The sequence below is a fragment of the Rhinatrema bivittatum genome, chromosome 8, assembly GCF_901001135.1.
Source record: "Rhinatrema bivittatum chromosome 8, aRhiBiv1.1, whole genome shotgun sequence".
Lineage (NCBI taxonomy): Eukaryota > Metazoa > Chordata > Amphibia > Gymnophiona > Rhinatrematidae > Rhinatrema > Rhinatrema bivittatum.
The window spans coordinates 228,841,733-228,862,049 of record NC_042622.1 but is presented as its reverse complement, the minus strand read 5'-3'; the positions used below and the strand labels follow the sequence as shown (position 1 = coordinate 228,862,049).

Here is a 20,317-nt window from a genome sequence, read left to right as displayed (position 1 = left end):
GAGCTCCCACTCGCCTGGATCCAAGTGTGTGCGACTCAAGAAATCTACCTGAACATTCTCTGTTCCTGCGATGTGGGATGCCACTAATCTCTCTAGATGTCGTTCCACCCAGAGCACCAACCTCTGCACCTCTAGAGTCACTGCCTTGCTTTTGGTTCCGTCCTGCCGATTTATATATGCTGCTCGGGTCGCGTTGTCCAACAGAACTCGAACCGGATGATTCCGTAGTAACGGCAGAAACTCCTTAAAGGCCAAGCGAACCACCCTGGTCTCTAGACAGTTGATAGACCACACAGACTGTCTCGTGGACCAGGATCCCTGAACCGAGTGGGAATGACAAACTGCTCCCCATGCAGAGAGACTGGCATCAGAGTAACCACCATCCAATCAGGAACTTTGAGGTCCACTCCCCGACAGATTGGAAGTCTGAAGCTACTATGACAGTCTCTCAGCAAACCCTCGAGAGGTAAGCGGATATGATATTCTTCCGATACTGGCTTCCAGCGGGATAACAATGCAGTCTGTAGTGGTCTCATATGGGAAAACGCCCAGGAAACCAAGTCCAGCACAGAGGCCATCGAGCAGAGTACCTGTAAGTAGTCCTAGACCTTGGGTACCTGCAACTGCAAAAACCGGTGGATCCGGGCCTGAAGTTTCAAGATTCGATCTTGAGAAAGAAAGACTCTGCCTATAAGAGTATCGAACCGAGCTCCTAAATACTCCAAAGTTTGTATTGGTGAGAGCTGACTTTTGTCGTGATTCACTATCCAGCCTAGGGACTATAGGACTTCGAGAACTCTATGAACAGACTTGCGGCATAGAGACTGACTTGGCTCTGATCAACCAATCATCCAAATATGGGTGAACTAAAATGCTCTCCTTTCGAAGGAAAACTGCCACCACCATCATCACCTTGGTGAAAGTCTGTGGAGCCGTGGCGAGACCAAACGGAAGAGCCTGAAACTGAAAATGTTGACCCAGAATCATGAAGCGGAGAAAACGCTGAGAGCCCTGATGGATGGGAATATGTAGATAAGCCTCCATGAGATCCAAGGAAGCCAGGAATTCTCTTTTGCGTACAGCCGCTATGACAGACCTGAGAGTTTCCATCCTGAAGCGGGAACCTTGAGTTTTGCACTGACCTTCTTTAAAATAGAGTATCGGCCGAAACAAGCCCTCCTTTTTGGGGACCAGAAAATAAATGGAGTATCTCCCTTGACGGAGCTCCGCTCTGGGAACTGGTACTACCGCACTTAACCGACATAACCAGTCTAGAGTCAGCTGCGCCGTCGTCCGCTTGACCAGATAGTTGCCTGGGGAAATTAGAAAAAGTTACCGTACGGGACGGGCAAATTCTAAAACATAACAGTTTCTTATCACATTGAGAACCCACTGGTCCTGAGTGATCTTGTCCCACTTGTCATAAAAGTGCCCTAAGCGACCTCCTATAATAGGAACAATGGAGTAGACCAGCCTGGCATCATTGGGTAGAATTACCTCCTGCCGAGGAGCAACCAGAGGATCCCCTAAAGGACCTTCTGGCTCCACGAAAGGATGTCCCCCATGCTTGCCCCCACAAAAAATATTGCCTCTGCGGTCCCGGCATATCACGGGTAGGCTGCGATCTTCTGTTGGACTGAAAAAGAGGCCGTGATTGAAAAAAATCTCTTACCCTTAGGTTTATCCATGGGTAACCTGAGGACTTTATTGCCTCCAAGAGACTGGCTCAGCTACTCTAGATCCTCGCCAAACAAGAACTTACCTTTGAAAGGCAAGGATGCCAATTGTGCCTTAGAGGAAACATCCGCCGCCCAATTGCGAAGCCAAAGAAACCTTCGGGCAGCCACAGCTGATGCCATTACTCTGGAGGAAGTACGCACCAACTCATAGAGGGCATCCGCACCATAAGCCACAGCTGCTTCCACACGCTCAGCCGTATCCGCGCCCAGAGCTGATTGAGAGAAATTACCTTGAAGCTGCTGTACCCACCGGAGGCAAGCATGCTGCAAGAAACTTGAACAAAGTGCTGCATGCAAACCTAGGGGCGCCACCTCAAAAATCCTTTTAAGAAGTAACTCCATCTTACGATCTTGTACATCTTTTAAAATGGCCGAACCAATAACCGGAATTGTGGTGTGCTTAGTCACAGCAATCACTGCCGCATCTACTTTCGGGAGAGAAAGAAATTCTAAATCCTGTTCTGGTAGAGGGTAAAGTTTCCCCATGGCTCTGCCAATCTTTAAACCAGAATCAGGAGTCCCCTATTCCTCTTCTACTAACTTCCTAACAGACTTGTGGTAAGGGAACGAAGTTGGAGGATCTCGGATGGCACCTAGTACTGAGTCCTCACCATCCAAATCCTGATTCTCCTGAGGCATTTTAACCCCAAGAATCTGTTAAGCCAAGGGAAACAAAAGCTTCAGCTCTTCCCTTTTAAGGCAGCAGACCACCTTAGGATCCTCCGGCTCATGAATAAAAGAGACCGGGTCATCCCCTTGATCCGTATCCTCGGTAGCTAGAATAACCGGAGCCACCAGAGGAGCTTGGTCAGACCCCGAACCAGTACCACCAGGAGCTATGATAGCATCCTCCAGATCAACTGCCCCAGCTGCATCACCCTGCAGGCGAAAAATCAAGCCCTGTGCTGAGGGAACCCTATTACCGGTCATAGGAGACTTCCTGGGACTCCCCAAAGGACCCTCAGTGGGCTGGACTGGTGGAATCTGCAGCTGTGTAGTCCCCCAAGCCACTTTCTATCTGGCCATATAAGCACCATGAAGTAACAAATCAAAGTCTGTGGAGAAAAGCCTCCCTGCACCAAAACCAACATGGTCTGGTTGAAAAACAGGCAAACTAGAGCTTTCCTCCTCTTCTAGCCCTCCCTGCCAGTTTCCCCAACCCGGAATAGGCCGGAGACAGAGATGGAGGACCCTCCCCCCTGCGAACTGGAAACTGCTGTGGCAAAAACTAAAATGGCCGCTGTTCCCGCCACAGCCGGGTCAGGTAAAAAAGTTGCAGCCGGTTCAAAAGACAATGATACGCGACGCTGTTTAGCAGGAGAAGGGCCACAGATGAACCCTCCCCACCATCGGCACAGTTAGCGCGTAACCCCGACCTATTGAGCCGGGAAGAATGAGAGACGCATGAACGGCATGCCCTGCCGCTAGCCATAAGGTAGAGATAAAATTAAAATCCTCTCTCTGAAGATACTCACCACGACAGAAGAAAAGGGTCCCCCAAACAAACAGCCAGAACCCCACAGAACGCTCCTAAGGGGAGGAATTTGCTTGCCTGTAGAGCAGTGCTCCGGTGCAAAAACAGGGTTTTTGTTTTGTTTTGGTTTTTTTTTAAATTATTTCTTCATTGATTTTCCATTTATAACAAAACTAAAAAAAGTATAACATAACATAAAATAGATAGAACTGATTTCACAAACAAACAAAAAGTTACATTCCATCATATCAATTTATCAAATCAGGTCTAAACTTACTTTATATAATCAATTGCAATTAGTACTAACACCAATAAGTCCCTGAGGAGGGTTTTAAGAAAATCTAATAGGAAGTTTCATTATTCGAAATAAATATCTAAACAAAAAACGAGGCTTAACATATCATCCTGCAAGGTCACGAAGTCTGCAGAGCATCTGACGCACTATTAGCTGCTTCTGCAATGGTCTGCAGGGAGAGAAGAAAACCTGTCTCTTAGGGGCTGAGCAAACTGATCTGCTCCAAATCCTCACCAAACAATTTGCCTTTAAAGGGGAGAGAACCCAGCTGCGTCTTGGAAGAAGAGTCTGCTGACCAGTTACAGAGCCAGAGGAGATGTCTAGCAGAGACTGCTAACACCATAGACCTGCCTAGGACTCGCAGGAGATCACAGAGCGCATCTGCCCCATAAGCTATCACCCGCCTCCAGGCATTCTGCTTGTTGAGCTTCTCCAGGTGGTAGCTCTCAGACCTGCTCTTTGCATAAGGGAGCTGCATACCACTGCTCTGACTCCCAAGGCTGACACTTCAAAGATTCTCTTGAGGTACACTTCCAGTTTGCGGTCCTGTAGGTCGCGCAAGGCGGACAAAGGAGAGGCCCCAAAGGTCCGAAGTGATCGCTTCCCAGCAGCGGGTGAAGCAGGAGCCTGCCACCGTCTGGGGGAATTGGCCGCCATGGGAACTGGCGTTTGGCTCGTGCCTCCTCACCGCCAATCAAAAGCCAGCAGACGGGGCCTACTGGGGGGCTGGTTGAGGCCTCGGTACCCACTGCTGTCAGCTTCGGCCTCTGGGACTGGGCCGAGGGTGGGCAGCTGGAGGGAAGTACTTCCTCGGATGGTAAAAGGGCCCTGCCTGGAAGACCTTCTGGAGATGGAAGGGCCCTCGGAGGGGCTGGCAGAGTTGCTAAAGAGTATCATGCTGTTCATTCAGTTGCGCCATGACCTCTTTCACCTTGTCCCCAAACAGGTTCTCTCTTGTGCAGGGGAGGTCCGCAAGTCTGTCCTGCACCTCCGGGCAGAGGTCGGAGGCTCTGAGCTAAGCCAGCCACCTGGCACCGATACCCCCAGCGGCTAGGCGGGCTGCGGTCTCAAAGACGTCGTAGGTCGACCTGACCTTGGGCCTACCTGCTTCCAGGCTCAGCATTGCGAGAGCCGTCAGGGCCTCCTGCTGTTGCTGGGGGAGGTTCTCTGCAAAATCTTAGACCTGCTTCCACAAGTTCATATTGTGTCATGTACAGCTGATAGGCCGCAATACGGGCCACCAGCATCGCCCCCTGAAACATCTCTTTCTCCCAATGCCAAGCTCCCAGTGTTCACGCCTAGGGGCGTCGATGAAATGGAGGACCTCCAGCATCTTATGACAGGAGTCCTCCTCTGACAGGAGTTGGAAGGGGATGGGGGAGGGGGGGAGCAATGCCGTTCCTCTGGAGGGGAAGGCTCCGAGAGGGGGTCTTCGGAGAACTCTGATGATGCATCCAAGGAGTCATCGCCCCACGGGTCATAGGGGCCCAATCTCCTCACTAGGGTACAGACGACGAGGGCTGACATGAGGAAAATTCTGAAAAAGGAACAAAATGCCTATGGCTTACCCCTTGTCTCCCTGCTGGGTATTTATTTATTTAAAAGCATTTCTATATCGTCTTTCATAAGAACATAAGAAATTGCCATGCTGGGTCAGACCAAGGGTCCATCAAGCCCAGCATCCTGTTTCCAACAGAGGCCAAAACCAGGCCACAAGAACCTGGCAATTACCCAAACACTAAGAAGAACCCATGCCACTGATGCAACTAATAGCAATGGCTATTCCCTAAGTATAATTGATTAATAGCCATTAATGGACTTCTCCTCCAAGAACTTATCCAAACCTTTTTTGAACCCAGCTACACTAAACTGCACTAACCACCTCCTCTGGCAACAAATTCCAGAGCTTTATTGTGCGTTGAGTGAAAATATTTTCTCCGATTAGTCTTAAATGTGTTACTTGCTAACTTCATGGAATGCCCCCTAGTCCTTCTATTATTCGAAAGTGTAAATAACCGAGTCACATCTACTCGTTCAAGACCTCTCATGATCTTAAAGACCTCTATCATATCCCCGTCAGCCGTCTCTTCTCCAAGCTGAAAAGTCCTAACCTCTTTAGTCTTTCCTCATAGGGGAACCGCTCCATCCCCCTTATTTTGGTTGCCCTTCTCTGTACCTTCTCCATCGCAACTATATCTTTTTTGAGATGCGGCGACCAGAATTGTACACAGTATTCAAGGTGCGGTCTCACCATGGAGCAATACAGAGGCATTATGACATTTTCCATTCTATTAACCATTCCCTTCCTAATAAATCCTAACATTCTATTTGCTTTTTTTGACTGCTGCAGCACACTGAGCCGACGATTTTGAAGTATTATCCACTATGATGCCTAGATCTTTTTCGCAATGAATATTGACCAAAACGGTTCACAAACATCAAATAATTATACAGTATAATTAAAAAACTATTTTTTAAATAAAATAAAAAATAATAAAAGAAATAAAAATTAACAAACAGTAGTAGAGAAAAATACAATTCATGATTTAATCCCTTCTCATGTCGCCGTATATATCTCCTATGCTTAAGTTTAAAAAATAAAAATAGTCAAGAAAAGACATCTAAAAAAAAAAATAGAGTTCAGATGAAATACCATTAATAGTTTGTTGTAAGACAATGATAATTGTTTTATTTTGTTGATAGTTTTGTTGTTCAATATCTGCAAATGCCTCTTTAAACAGATGCGTTTTTAGTGATTTTTTAAATTCTTTATCGTTAGAAATTTGTCTCAGAACATTCGAAAGGGAGTTCCAAAATATGGGACCGGCTACGGAAAAGGCTCTCTCTCTTGTAATGTTTAATCTTGCGAGTTGAACTGTGGGGACTTCAAGCAGGTTTTTGCTGGCAGATCTCAGGTTCTTAGATGGCTTATAAAGCCTGAGGGCTGTAGGAGGGTTCCACCATGGAACAGAGGCTTCTTATCAAACAGACTGCAGTTCACTCGCTTCCTTCAGCTACACACTTTTTTTTTTTTTCCAATAACTATCACAGACAAAGAAAAAATACTTTTCTAAAGGAAGGACAATCCACTCAGCAAGTCTTTACTGAGGCACTCTTCATTCCTACCAGGGATTGGTCTCAACCATCATGATAAAGGGGGAAGAAATCTAGAATCTCAGCAAGGAAAGGAGGGAGCCAGCATCGCTGGCTATCAAATCCTCCTACAAAGAAGGACCAAGTAAAAGGGCTACCAACCCCCTTCACTGCTCATCCCTACTTTATCAGGAAGAATACCCTAGAGATGAAACCTCCTGGGAACAATTTGTTCCAAACATTTCCAAGCTACAGGATTAACACACCATCATTTGATGAAGACAGAAATTAAGTGCTGTAGGATTTATGGTGCTATAAGAGGTGCTGTCAGCAAATTAGAATCTTCTGTCACCATCTGCTGGCAGGGGGGGCTAAACTCGCGCGGGACTGGTCTGGTGGGATGATAAGAAAAGTAGCATTTCGCAGTGGAAGTAACGGCTGCATCACTTGGACCAATTTCAGCAAGCAGAAAGCAAGTCATTTTTGCTTAGGAGAGAATATGACAACTACAGGTAAACATTTTAAGGAGGCATCTATGTGTCTGGATCTAAACAGAAAGAGGTGTTCAGCAGAAAAACCAGAGTCTATCACTCTTGCACAAAGACAACTTTGACCTCATCTTTAAAAAGAGAAAAATATTTTTGAAACAAATGTGTTAATAAGCATATGTCAGTCACAAAAGTTGATTTTGTCTATCACGTGCAGAATTACTTCAAATTTATTAATTGTCTCTCCCAAGAAGGTAGACAGCAGTGTACAGGAAAGAACAAAAAATATAAGAATACATTAATCAAATATAAACCTTGAAAATTCACCATCCTTGTGCCATCAGAGCACATATTTCTACCCTCACATTGTTCCCTTGGTCTCTAATAGGCACTTCTATAATAATAATTTAAAAAACTAAAAAAAACCTTGCCTCCAATATACTACTCCTGCACTACAGTCAAATGAATAGCAACAACATAGTAAATGATGTAGTAAGAGAGGAGGTTTGAAATTACAGACCGGTTAGCCTTACCTTGGTAGTAGGAAAATTAATGGAGATAGTTCACTAGTCTTTCCTTTATCTATCTACAATCCACTGGGACATTGACCTTTCCCAGTCCCACAGGACCACTCTTGTCCCCAAAGATCTAATGAGCAAGTCCTTTAGCGAACTCACCAGAACCTCTCTGAGCTCCCTTAGATTCTAGGATGCACGTCATCTGGCCCCATGACTTTGTTCACTTTTAATTTTGCTTGTTCCACACAAACAAAAACTCTTTCATAAATGATATATCTACCCCAATCGCATATGGACCCAGGCCAACCAGCAGTCCTCCTCCAAGGTCTTCTTTATTGAACACCAAACAAAAAAGTTTTTTTTTTTGTTTTGTTTTTTTTTTAGCATTTCTGTTTTTTTCCCTCCTCTCTCCACATATCTATTATCTTTCAATCTTGCAATTCTCAAACATCTGAAAAATGTTTTGAGACCTCACTTTACCTTTTAGAAATCCTCTCTTCCACTTTTGTCATCCTTTCTTTCCTTGTCTCTTTCAGATTTACTAGATGTTTTTCCCTTTGCTCCTTTTTCGGATCCTTTGTATTTTTTGCCTTTATTTCTCAAGTCTGCTTAAGACATGCTGCTCACATTCTGTTTTCTCATGTATATTTACACTTCTCTCTTTACTTACCTGGGACTTTCAAAGGAACTGAGAGGTCAATTTGAACCACAGGTATATGCTCCACGCCAGGTGAGTCCTGATACATCTGAAAATGAGGACAAATGTCTTACTCTGATACCAGTTCTAACAGACATGTTTAAGTTCAAATTTGGCTCAATATGTCAGGCAGTCTCGAAATGCTTCAAAGGCTGGTGCACCTTGAATCAAGGGGACAGACTTATCCATGCATAAACTGTTGCCTTCTCTAAAGGAAGCACAAGCCTCACCTAGAAAGGAATCTGACCAGGAACTATACTCAAAGCAAGATCTAAGATTTCTCAGCTTTAATGAATGAAATCATGTCTACGAGCCATTAATTTTCCTAAATTACAAATTATTTTGGAGCAAGAACTATTCAAGAATTACCTGGTTGACTATTGGCTCCCAGGGAATGTTTGTCACTCATTAAAGGTATATTAACAGCTCCAAGTCAAAATTCTGATCAAGAAAAGATATATCTATATCCACTGATGTAAGAACTATAGACATCTTCAGATCTGGTTGTTGGAAAAGCACCCTGATGGAATCTCTGCAAAAACTGAGCTTGTATCAGGAAGTTACTCCTTAGGAAGACTAGGAACGTGCCCAATTTTCCTTAAAAGTATCCTGCTAAGTTCAAAGTTAAATTTAAGAGTCTGGAGTATACCTTCTATGATCTGGATTAGCTCTTCAATCTTATTTTGAGGTCCCTGTGATTTTTGTATTAAAGTTGTATATATTTGTTTTATTATAATGCAGTTTACATTATTGCAAACTGCTTTACCTTACAAAAGGCAGTTTATGTTAAGATAAACTAAACCTGTAGCAAGGTCTGAATGAAGCCCCCCTTTGATTAGTGGGGACATATATATTTATTAGATGGTAGCCTGGCAGCTTTCTAGGAAGACTACTTGGTTTCTTTGAATTAACTGATTTGTTTTATTCCCTTGCTTCCCCTCTCATTTTGAGGACTTGCACTGTGTGCTCCAGCATGGCTATATATAAATATATTTTATATGTACTTCCAATGCTTTTCTATTTGTATTGTACTATTGTTTCATTTGTTTCCTCAGTCTATAAAACTGCCCTTCCAACAGAGGCTTTGGGCAAACACAACAAAAATACAATCAAAAGTCAACACCACATCCAATAACATCCATAAAAGTAAAACAAACATCAGCGAAAGCAAGTTGGCTTACTGTAAATGATGTTTTCCATAGATAGATGAATTAACCATTACACATGGGGGTGACATCATTTGGCAGCAAACTGACTTTTCTCTCTTAGCTAGTAGAGCTTTAGCTCTACTGAACATATGCAGGAATTCCCACTTGGGTGTTGCCTTGTGAGCCCCCTCAATCGATTTTAAAGTTACTTCTAGCTAGGTAGTCAGCTCTCAGGGAGGTAGAGGAGGAGATTTAGTATGGCTAATTCATCCTGCTATCTATGGAAAATACCACTTACAGTAAGCAAAACTGCTTTTTCCAATGATAAATAGGGTTGAATTACCCATTACATGTGGGGAGTCCCAAGCTGAGGTTTGCAGCAGGGCATTTATTGAAAAAAACAACCCAAACCCAACCATGCAGCATGGACTACTAGGTGAAAAGGCTACGCAAAACTGCTTGCCCAAACTTGTCACTCCTTGAGAGATTGTCCAGCCAGTAATGGGATGCAAAGGTGTGTCCTGATAACCAAGTTTCAGCTTTTCTGGTGTCGTTGAGAAGCACAGCTCGCAGAAGAGTCACTGATACAGCCATGGCTCTACTTGTTAAGCCTTGATTTATAAGCCTGCTAGGGTATAGCAGTCACAATGCAGTCTGCTAGCCAAATGGACAATGTATGTTTGGCCAGTAGTATGCCATCTGTTCAGATCATAAGAAACAAATAGTTGATAAGCCTGACAATGAGTCTAAGTCCTTCTCTTGAAGTAAGCCAAGGTTCTTTTATAATTTAAGGTATGAAGGGCTTTCTTTCCTTCATGTGCCTGTGGCCTCAGGAAGAATATAGTCAACATGTATCGATTAATTTGAAAAGCAGATACTACCTTTTGGTAGAAATTTTGGGTGGGCATGGAGCACCACTATTATGGAAGAATTGTGTATAAGGCGGATAATGAATTAAAGCCTGAAGCTTGCGAACTCTTCTGCCTGAGGTTACTGCTAACCAGGATTATTACATTCCATGTTAGGAACTTGAGGGAAGCTGACTCCAATGGTTCATATGGTGGCTTCAGCAGCTGTGCCAGAACCATGTTTAGATCCCAGGGAATAGGTGGCTTTACAACTGGAGGTTTAGTATGCCATAAGCCTTTAATAAACTTAGAAACTAATGGAGGAGTTGAGATAGGCTAGCCATAGATTTGAGCATGGCAAAGATTCAAGCATGGCAAGCCATTATGGCACTGAGATGTACTCTCACTGATGAAGAGCTGAGACCTGAAGCAGACAGAATGAGTAAATAGTTCAATAACGCCTTGGTTCACATGCAAATGGATCCAAGGTATTGTGTAGACACCATGGGAAGAATCTTCGCCATTTAAACCTGTATGCTCTTCTAGTTGACAGTTTTCTGGCAGACACTAACATATCCTCAAGCTGAGTGAGGAAAGGTCTGGATGAAACAGGTTTCTTGAGTTAAAAAGGATGGACCTGACTCAAAAGGAATTTGAGGACTACTGAACATCTGTACTAGATATGTAAACCAAACTTGTCTAGGCCATGCTGGAGCTATGAAGATCAGATGGGCTTGGTCTTTGAGGACTTTTTGTATCATTCTGGCTATCAGTGGAATTGCTGGAAAAGCTACATGAAATCTGCATTCTAATCAAGAAGAAAAGTATTCTGAGCTGATCTGAGCTCGCTTGGAAGAATGGAGAAAACATTTCCAGTTTCCTGTTTTGTTTTTTTTTTAAATGTAAACTTTTATTGACCAAAACCACATCACATGTAATCTCCAAAACATATACATTGCTCAAATACAATATTGTCAGGTCATTTTATACTAGTGTAATAAACATGTTCAAACAACAACATAAGCCGCCCATGCATTTCACAACATGTATCCCATCCATCCCTTCCTCCCTGTCTCTCCAGAAGGGGCCTGCAAGCCTGAGAGAATAAAGATAAAATATAATATAAAAATATTGATGCCATCCCAAAGCCTGAAGTCTACTTTCCGGTTGTGATATTGGGCACTCTGTTCAGTCGGATAAAGTCTGAGCTTGTAACCAATTGCTCAAGGGTTGCCAAATTGCATGGAATACCTGTAATCTATCTTGTCTGATCGTGATGAGCCGAACCAGACGATAATAATGGGTATGGAAGTCTGTGGATCACTGTTGGTAAAGAGGGATGATCAGATCACTTCCACGCCTTCGCCAGCTCACATCTAGCGGCTATAAATACTTGCGTGCAAAAGTTTGAAGCAGCCTGGCCAACCCCTCCATAGGTAAGTTTAACAAAACCTGTTGGGGCTTCAGTGACACCTCCTACCAAAGTAGTCAACCACCCTCGAATCTTATCCCAAAAGTCAGCCACCTTAGGACAACACCACCATATATGTATATAAGTTCCTTCCTGTCCACAGTTCCTCCAGCACTTGTCTGGTATGGCGGGGAACATAGTATGCAGTTTAACCGGGGTCAAGTGCCAGCGGTATAGTAATATATAACACTGCTCCTGTATGGAAGTAGAGATGGAGCTTTTGGCTACCTTAAAGACCATCACATCCCAATCATCCTCGGATAAGGGGGCTTCCAAGTCCTGAGAGCAGGCAGTAAGATGTGAAAACTTGTATGGTGATTGTATGTTGAGTATGGTATATATTTTTGAAATTACCCCTTTAATTTTATCGGAGTGCTCACAATAATTTTCGAATAAAGATTTAGAGAGTCGCAATGACTTAGCCTCCTGTAATGCTGTCAGGAAGTAGCGAACCTGGGCAAAGCTCAGAAAGTGCTGCTCGCATCCCTGAAATTTACCCTGGAACTCAGCTAAAGTCATCATAGCGCCCTCTTTCCAGAGGTGACCTATGCAGGCAATACCATATACAGCCCATTTAGAAGAAATTTTGGAGTCCAATCCCACCGAAAAACAGGTATTATGAAACAAATGGGATAGTTGAAAATATTTAAAAGAACCCACTAATTTGACCCTCCATTGATTCCAGACTTTAAGCGTAGATCCCAACGCTAGTGGCATGTAAATTACTGGTTCCAAGTTGTTTTAGGCTGCTAGGGTAGTGCCCGCAGCGGCACCTTGCCAAGCATGGCTTGTTCTAGCCTCACCCATTGTTTAACTTCCCCCTTGGTTATAAGCATCCACTAAGGCCCGAAGTTGTGCTGCTCCAAAATACCACATCAAATTGGGGACACCCCATCCACCATTTTTTTTAGGGAGATATAAAACAGCTCTAGCTACGCGAGGTGGCCTTTTTTTCTAAATGTAGTCAAAGATTTTTTTCTGCCACATCTTTAAGATATTTGCAGAAATGTGGATGGGAATTGTAGAGAAAAAGTATAATAACCGAGGTAAAATATTCATCTTGATGACCGCTATGCGTCTCACCCATGAGATGTGTTCCCTACTCCAAGTGGTAAAATCTCTCTCAATTCTTCCAAAGAGAAGCATAGTTAATTGCAAATAATTCAGTTAAATCTGAGCCAAGTTGAACTCCCAAGTATTTAATGGATTTTTTAGCCCAACGAAAAGGGAAGTCTCTGGTTATGCAATTTACCTTCACTCCAGATAGATTAACATTTAGAATCTATGATTTATCATAATTTACCTTGAAGCCCGCTACTTTGTGAAAGCTATCCAATTCCTCCACCACCCCCCTTAGGGAACTGTGGGGTTCAGTAATAGTAAATACAATATCATCGGCAAAGAGGGATAGTTTATAATGTGAGGCCTCAACTTGTACACCCAAAATGCGCTCTGAGTTCTGTACCCTTGTTGCAAGTGGCTCTAGAAAAATAGCAAAGAGCATTGGGGACAATGGGCAACCCTGTCTAGTTCCCCTTTGTATATTGAAACTGGGGCCATATCCACCATTCACTTTCACCCTGGCTTTACAGGACTCATATAACTTGGCCACCCAATTCTGAAAAAACCCCAAAACCCATTTTCTGTAATACTTTGAACAAAAATGGTCAGTGCACCAGATTGAAGGCGTTTCAGCATCAATTGCTAGCAAGATCGAGAGTGACTGCTTACGTTTAACGCAATCTACAATATCGACCATTGTGCACATGTTGTCACTCGCCATCCAAGCAGGAACAAATCCCCCTTGGTCATTATGTATTAAAGTGGGTAACACAGCTTTTAATCGCTCAGCCAGGATTCGCCAGTTTCCTGTTTTGCTCTGATGCAAAAACATTGATTGCTGGGAGACTCCATAAACTAAATAGTATATGTTAGCTGTTGACTGTTTAGAAACCATTCATGTGGTCAAAAAACTCTGCTGAGGAGACATGACAATGTGTTGGAGAACCTATGGAAAGTACGTCACTTGCAGGACAGTCTGACATTTGCATGGCCATTCCCATATCTTTACCGCTTTGTGGTAAAGATATGGGAATGTCTATCATGTTATACGTTATCTGTAAACAGATACGATGTGCAAACGGCTATCGGTATCTAAAAAACTTTAAATAAATAAATAAATAGCCAGGCACTAAGCAATAATGGGCTACGAAAGGATGGAGAGAGTTCCAGGTCGCAGCCTTACAAATATCAATAAGTGGCACCGAACGAAGATGTGTGCTTTTACACGGTCTTGTAGCGGAATGCCTGCTTGCTGGTAGCAAAAGGAGATACAGTTCGCCAACCAGGAGGAAAAGGTCTGTTTTCCCATTGGATTTCCCAATTTGATGTTATCAAAAGAAAAATAATTGAGTGGACTTCCTGTGGGCTGATGTGCGCTCCAGATAAAAGGCTAAGGCACGTTTGCAGTCCAGGGAATATAGAGCCTTTTCCCCTGGGTTTGAATGGGGCCTAGGAAAGAAAGTAGGTAAGATGATGGATTGATTAAGATGAAATTCCGACACTACCTTTGGTAAAAACTTAGGTTGTGTACAGAGGACCACTCTGTCATGTAGAATTTTAGTGTAAGGCGGGTAGGTGACAAATGCCTGTAACTTACTAATTCTGTGAGCCGATGTTATAGCGAAAAGAAAAATTACTTTCCGGGTGAGACAGCGGAGATCGCAGGAGTGGAGAGGCTCAAACAGAGTTTCATGAGCCACCCTAAGACCACATTAAGGTCCCAAGCGAGGGCCGGAGGGCGCAATGGAGGTTTCAAGTAGAGCAAACCTCTCATAAATCGTGTGACTAAGGGCTGTGTTGAAATAGAGACATCTCCTACTCCGTTGTGGAAAGCGGCTACCGCACTGACATGCACTCTTATAAAGGAAGTTTTCAGGCCTGATTCTGACAGATGCCAGAGATAATCTAGAAACTTCACAGTGGAACAAGTGAAGGTGTCTATGGACATGGACGTGCACCAGACCCGTAAACCTTTTCCACTTAGAACGATAAGAGCGTCTTGTGGAAGGCTTTTGTGAAGCTAGCAGGACTCAGGATACAGACTCCGAAAGGTTAAGGGGTTGGAGTATTAACCTTTCAATATCCAGGATGTTAGGGATAGGGCCTGGAGGGTAGGGTGGCGAAGGCACCCGTCGTTTTGAGTTATCAGAAGCGGATCCTCTTCTAGCGGGATCGTCGGCGAACAGATAGGTCCCGGAGGATTGGGAACCAGACTTGGCATGGCCAGTGAGGGGCTATCAGAATCATTAAGCCCTTGTCCCTTTGTAACTTCACGAGAGTCTTCGACATGAGTGGAAGTGGAGGGTATGCATAGAGGAGACCGCTGGACCACGAGAGGGAAAAAAAAAGTGTTCCTCGGCTGTGAGTGGCGGCTGCGAGTGAGGGAGCAGAATTTCTATAATTTGCAGTTGTGGATGGACGTAAAGAGATCTATTTGTGGGTTCCCCTAACTTTGGAAGATGGTATCCGCTAGTGTGGGGTTGAGAGACCATTCGTGCGGATGGAAGGTTCGACAACTTGTCCGCAAGAACATTGTCCACGCCCGCCAAGAAGGTCGCTCCGAGGTACATCGAGTGGGAAAGAGCCCATGCCCATATCTGTGCAGCTTCCTGACACAGAAGGTAGGAGCCTGTTCCCCCTTGCTTGCTGATATACCACATCGCCACCTGGTTGTCGGTCTGAATCAAGATGGCCTTGTTTGAGAGGCAATTCTGAAAGACTCTGAAGGCATATCTGATCGCACGAAGCTCCAGGAAATTTATCTGATGTTTGGCTTCCTCTGGAGACCAGGTTCCCTTGGTCTGGAGGCCATTGACATGAGCACCCCAACCTACGTTGGAGGCGTCCATTGTCAGGATAATTTGAGGTTCTGGAACTTGAAAAGGAAGGTTTTGAAGGAGATTGGAGAGCCACATCCACCAGGCCAGCAACATGCGGAGCTGCTTGGTAACGTGGACAATGCAGGACATTGAATGATAAGCCTGAACCTACTGGGACTTCAGAGTCCATTGCATGACTCATGGTGAGGCACACCATTGGAGTGACATGTACAGAGGATGCCATGTGACCCAGAAAAATGAGGAAATGACGAGCTGTCATGTAATCTTGATCCTGGAGGCACTGCGCTAGGGACATGAGAGTACGAGCTCGATCCTGAGGGAGGAATGCTTTCACCTGCACGTTGTCCAGGTCGGCTCCTATGAAGGACGCACAATAAATCTCTGGAATTTGTTGCCAGAGGATGTGGTTAGTGCAGTTAGTGTAGCTGGGTTCAAAAAAGGTTTGGATAAGTTCTTGGAAGAGAAGTCCATTAACTGCTATTAATCAAGTTTACTTAGGGAATAGTCACTGCTATTAATTGCATCAGTAGCATGGGATCTTCTAGGTGTTTGGGTAATTGCCAGGTTCTTGTGGCCTGGTTTGGCCTCTGTTGGAAACAGGATGCTGGGCTTGATGGACCCTTGGTTTGACCCAGCATGGCAATTTCTTAAGGACAGGGTTTGAGATGGAACTAGGCTGGACTTGGGATAATTGATCAGAAACCCGAGAGAAAGCAATGTATGGAGAGTTAGACGTAAGAAGCTAGTGCGTCCTTTTGAGTTGGAGCCCTTATCAGCCAATCGTCAAGATAAGGGTAGACATGGACGCCCTGACACTTCAGGTAGGCCACGACCACTACAAGGCACTTGGTAAATACTCGAGGTGCGGATGCTAGGCCGAAGGGCAGTACCCGGTGGGAGAGGGGCACCGGTTCTATTGCTCAGGATTTCAGGAGGGTTGAAACCTCCTCTTCCAGAAGAGAGGAGTGGTTGGTGATCCCCACGTTGGACGAGGTGGGAAGTCTGCTGGTACAGACAGGAAGCTGATGTGGTAACCTTGAGTCAGTACAGCAAGTACCTACTGATCTGAAGTGATCGTCTGCCATATGTTGGTGAAGTGGCACAACCGACCGCCGACGGGTACAGACGATAGAGGCTGGCTTATGCTCTCCAGCGAGGAGTCAAAATCCAGCAGCTAGGCCTGGTGGAGGAGCTGGCTGAGTTTTCTGAGGCCTGGATTTCTGGCCTGACTCTTATGGTAAGGTCTAGAGGGGCGACCTTAAGTAGCAGGAGGATAATATCTCCGTGACTTGAAGGATGGCCGCTTAAGAGTCTCTTCAGAATGTCCTTTTAGAGGTGGACGAAAATCAGAAGGCACAGACGAAAGCTGGCGTAGCGTCTCGTGGTGGTCTTTTGAGCTGTGCTACAGTCTCCTGGATTTTGTCCCCGAAGAGATCATCTCCAGCGCAGGGCAGGTCAGTCCTGTAGCTCTGGTCTTAAGTCAGAGGACTTCAGCCAGGCCCATCTTCGTGCACTAATCCATGCTGCAGACACCCTAGAAGCAGTGTCAAAAATGTCATAGGCAGCTTGCCAGCATCTAGACCCTTCTGAGCCAGGGTATTGAGTTGATCCTGAAGCTGGTCAGGAAAAGACTCAGAAAATTCCTGGATCTTTTTAAATAGGTCCCTGTTATACTGGGTCATGTATAACTGGTAGGAGGCAATGCGAGAAATAAGCATTGAGCCATGGAAAACACGACTGCCAACGGCATCCAGGGACCTCTGTTCTTTCCCTGGAGGTATGGAAGAATGAGGCTTAGAATGTCATGTCTTTTTCTGGGCTGATTCTACAACCACAGAATGGTGATCCAGCTGTGGTTTTTGGAAAACAGGGGCGGACTGTACCAGGTAGGTGGCATCTGTTTTTTGATTCACCGGCGGTACAGATCCTGGATGCTCCCAATTCCTCTTCAACAAGTCTAGGAGGACTTCATGAACGGGTATGGACATGATTTCCTTGGGTGCATCTACGAATTGGAGCACTTCCAGCATCTTGTGTCTGGAGACCTCTTCTGTCTGAAGTTGGAATGGTATAGTTTCAGACATTTCCTTTATAAAATTAATAAAGGAAAAGTCCTCTGGAGGAGAACGTCTTCTCTCCATAGGGGGAGATGGCTCTGAAGGTAGATCATCAGAATCCTGGGAAAAATCATCAGTCCAAGGATCGTAAGGCTGATCACCTGCTCTCATAGGATCTCCAGAGGGAAGTAATGGTGCTATTCCTGAAGGATCAGGTCTAGGCACAGATGGCATCGATGGAGGTACCAATTGAGGACGATGCCGTATTGATGGGCGAGTCAGTGGCAAGATCCCAGATGGTCCGGGCATAGGTTCCAGCCTCAGTGCTTACTCATCGTCTGATGATAAAGGAATCAGGGTGGTAGGTGTTGGACATACCGATATCCTCGGTTCCACTGGTGGAAGGGCAGCGATCAATGCATCCAGCCTACCGAGTAGCGGTGCTAGCGCTGTGGGAATCGGATCGGCTGGAAGCCCTGCAGTGCCTTTCTGATGGCCTCTTGGCCCCAGGCTTCTACGCCCCAGCTCCGGAGTAGGAAGCAGCACTGGTGTAGCCGGAGGGTCCACTGATGAAAGTGGAATCGCGGCTCCCTGCACCAATGAAGGTGGGGAATGCCTCGGTGACCCAGTCGCAGAGGAGGATGGGGCCTTCTCTGGATGGGATTTTCTGTCGGGGGCTCTGTCGATGCCAATGCCGAGGGTTTGCCTGGATCAGTGGACTGTGCCTTCCGATGGCAGTGTCGACGCTTTTCACGATGTTCTCCTCGGTCCTTCTTCGGAACCGAAGAGGAAGAAGTTGATGCCTTTGGAGTAGTTGGTGCCGGGTGGACAGCACTGGTGTCTCGCTGCTGGCGAGAGGTCAATGGCACCGGCTCAGACGATAAAGCGCTAGATGGAGTTGGTGGCTTTGCCTGAAAAAGAAACATCATCTTCTCTGAGTAGGCCATACGGCCCTTCGGTGTCATTTGGGCACATTTGGTGCAAGTTAAGACGTCGTGATCTCACCACAAACACAACACACAGACCCTATGTGGGTCTGTGATGGAAACTGTCCGAGAACAATCAGGGCACCGACGAAAACCCGACACCATGGCTCCGGCAAAAATTTAGCAGCGGTGCAGTTGATGGCCGGTAGGCCCCGAAGGGAAAACGCGACGGGAATCGACCGCAAATGAGGGTAAAGCCTTACCTTATGACCACGGACTATGGAATCGATAGGGGGACCCCTAAGGGGTAGAATGTTTTTGAAATTTTAGAAATAAGTTCCGTGAGGAAAATTCCTGTCAGGAATCTCAAGAGAGCTCCTTAACCCACGTGGCTACTGCTGCGCGGAAAATAAAAGACTGAAGGGGGACCCCTGCTGGATGCAGGGTTGGTGCCATGCTGGGCATGCTCAGTAGGTGCCAGTCAAAGTTCTAGAAACTTTGACAAAAGTGTTCCGTGATTGGGCTCCATCCTGATGATGTCACCCATATGCGAGGACTACCATCCTGCTTGTCCTGTGAGAAAGATTTTATATGGTTCATTTCATTGACCAATTGAGAAATAGTTCAAAGTGCCTTGACATGCCAATCCTTAAATACTTTATTTTGCATTCCAGGGCTGAAATCTTTATTGCCTAAAATAAGCAAATAATGGGAAACTTGATACTTCAATCTTAATGTTTTACAAAACCATCTCCATGTTTTCACTATGGGCTCAAGTAGAATAATTTCCAGGAGATACATTAGCAAAACATGTTTTACGCAATGTATACCTTAATTCTAGAAGATTAACTGTTACTTTTTCAATTTTTTAAATAACTTTTTAACAATGTACAAATATAAATCTATAAACATTCATACAAAGTTTTCCAAATTTCAGGTACCATCCTCTTCCCTATCCATCCCACCCTAAATCCCTCTATACACTGCAAAATAATGGGGACAAACAGAAAAAGCATAATAAAAGAAATGAGGAAATAAGGACATGCAGGCCAGGTTCCACATAAAAACAACACAAAACAAAAAAGAACACTTAAACACAGATATATGAGATTCACAGAAAACTATACATCTGTCTCACTTTGGGGTCTAAGGATAATAGAAAGGGTTTCCATAATGCCACAAATTGGAGAAATTACTTACCTGATAATTTCATTTTCCTTGGGGTAGACAGATGGACTCAGGACCAATGGGTATAGTGTGCTCCTGAGAGCAATTGGAGATGGATCAGATTTCAATCTGACATCAGCCCTAGTACATATACCCCTGAGACCCCCCATGCTCTTCAGTATTCTCTTCGAAAAGCAATTGTGGATATATGTGTGACTGAAAACTTGATTAACTTGGTTAACTTGATGAACTTGCATAACTTGGTTAACTTGATTAACTTGAACTGGTTGATGTGGTTATAGCTGGAGACCGCCAGTGCACTCAACCGAGAAACGCCGACACTCTGTAGGTATGGTGTCCTAATTAGAGGCAAGCTTGGCTTACCCGCATTTGTCTTGTTCTCGGGGATTGTCCCACCGAGGTTTCCGTGATTGTTGGCAGTTGTGGGCGGCACTGGGTATGCCCAGCATGGCACTAACCCTGCATCCAGCAGG

At 44.9% G+C, this 20,317-nt stretch overlaps 1 protein-coding gene across 2 annotated transcripts in view; it reads right to left on the bottom strand.

The window, feature by feature from the left end:
- The window catches only part of AP3D1 (adaptor related protein complex 3 subunit delta 1), a 358,560-nt gene that overhangs the window by 96,870 nt on the left and 241,373 nt on the right, over positions 1-20,317 (bottom strand). For both annotated transcript variants that reach the window (XR_003858342.1, XM_029613909.1), the window contains exon 19: positions 8,278-8,353. Coding sequence is in view for 1 of the 2 variants with exons in the window: in XM_029613909.1 (XP_029469769.1) it covers positions 8,278-8,353 (76 nt within the window). In the remaining variant the exon portion in view is untranslated. The remainder of the gene's footprint in view (positions 1-8,277; positions 8,354-20,317) is intronic.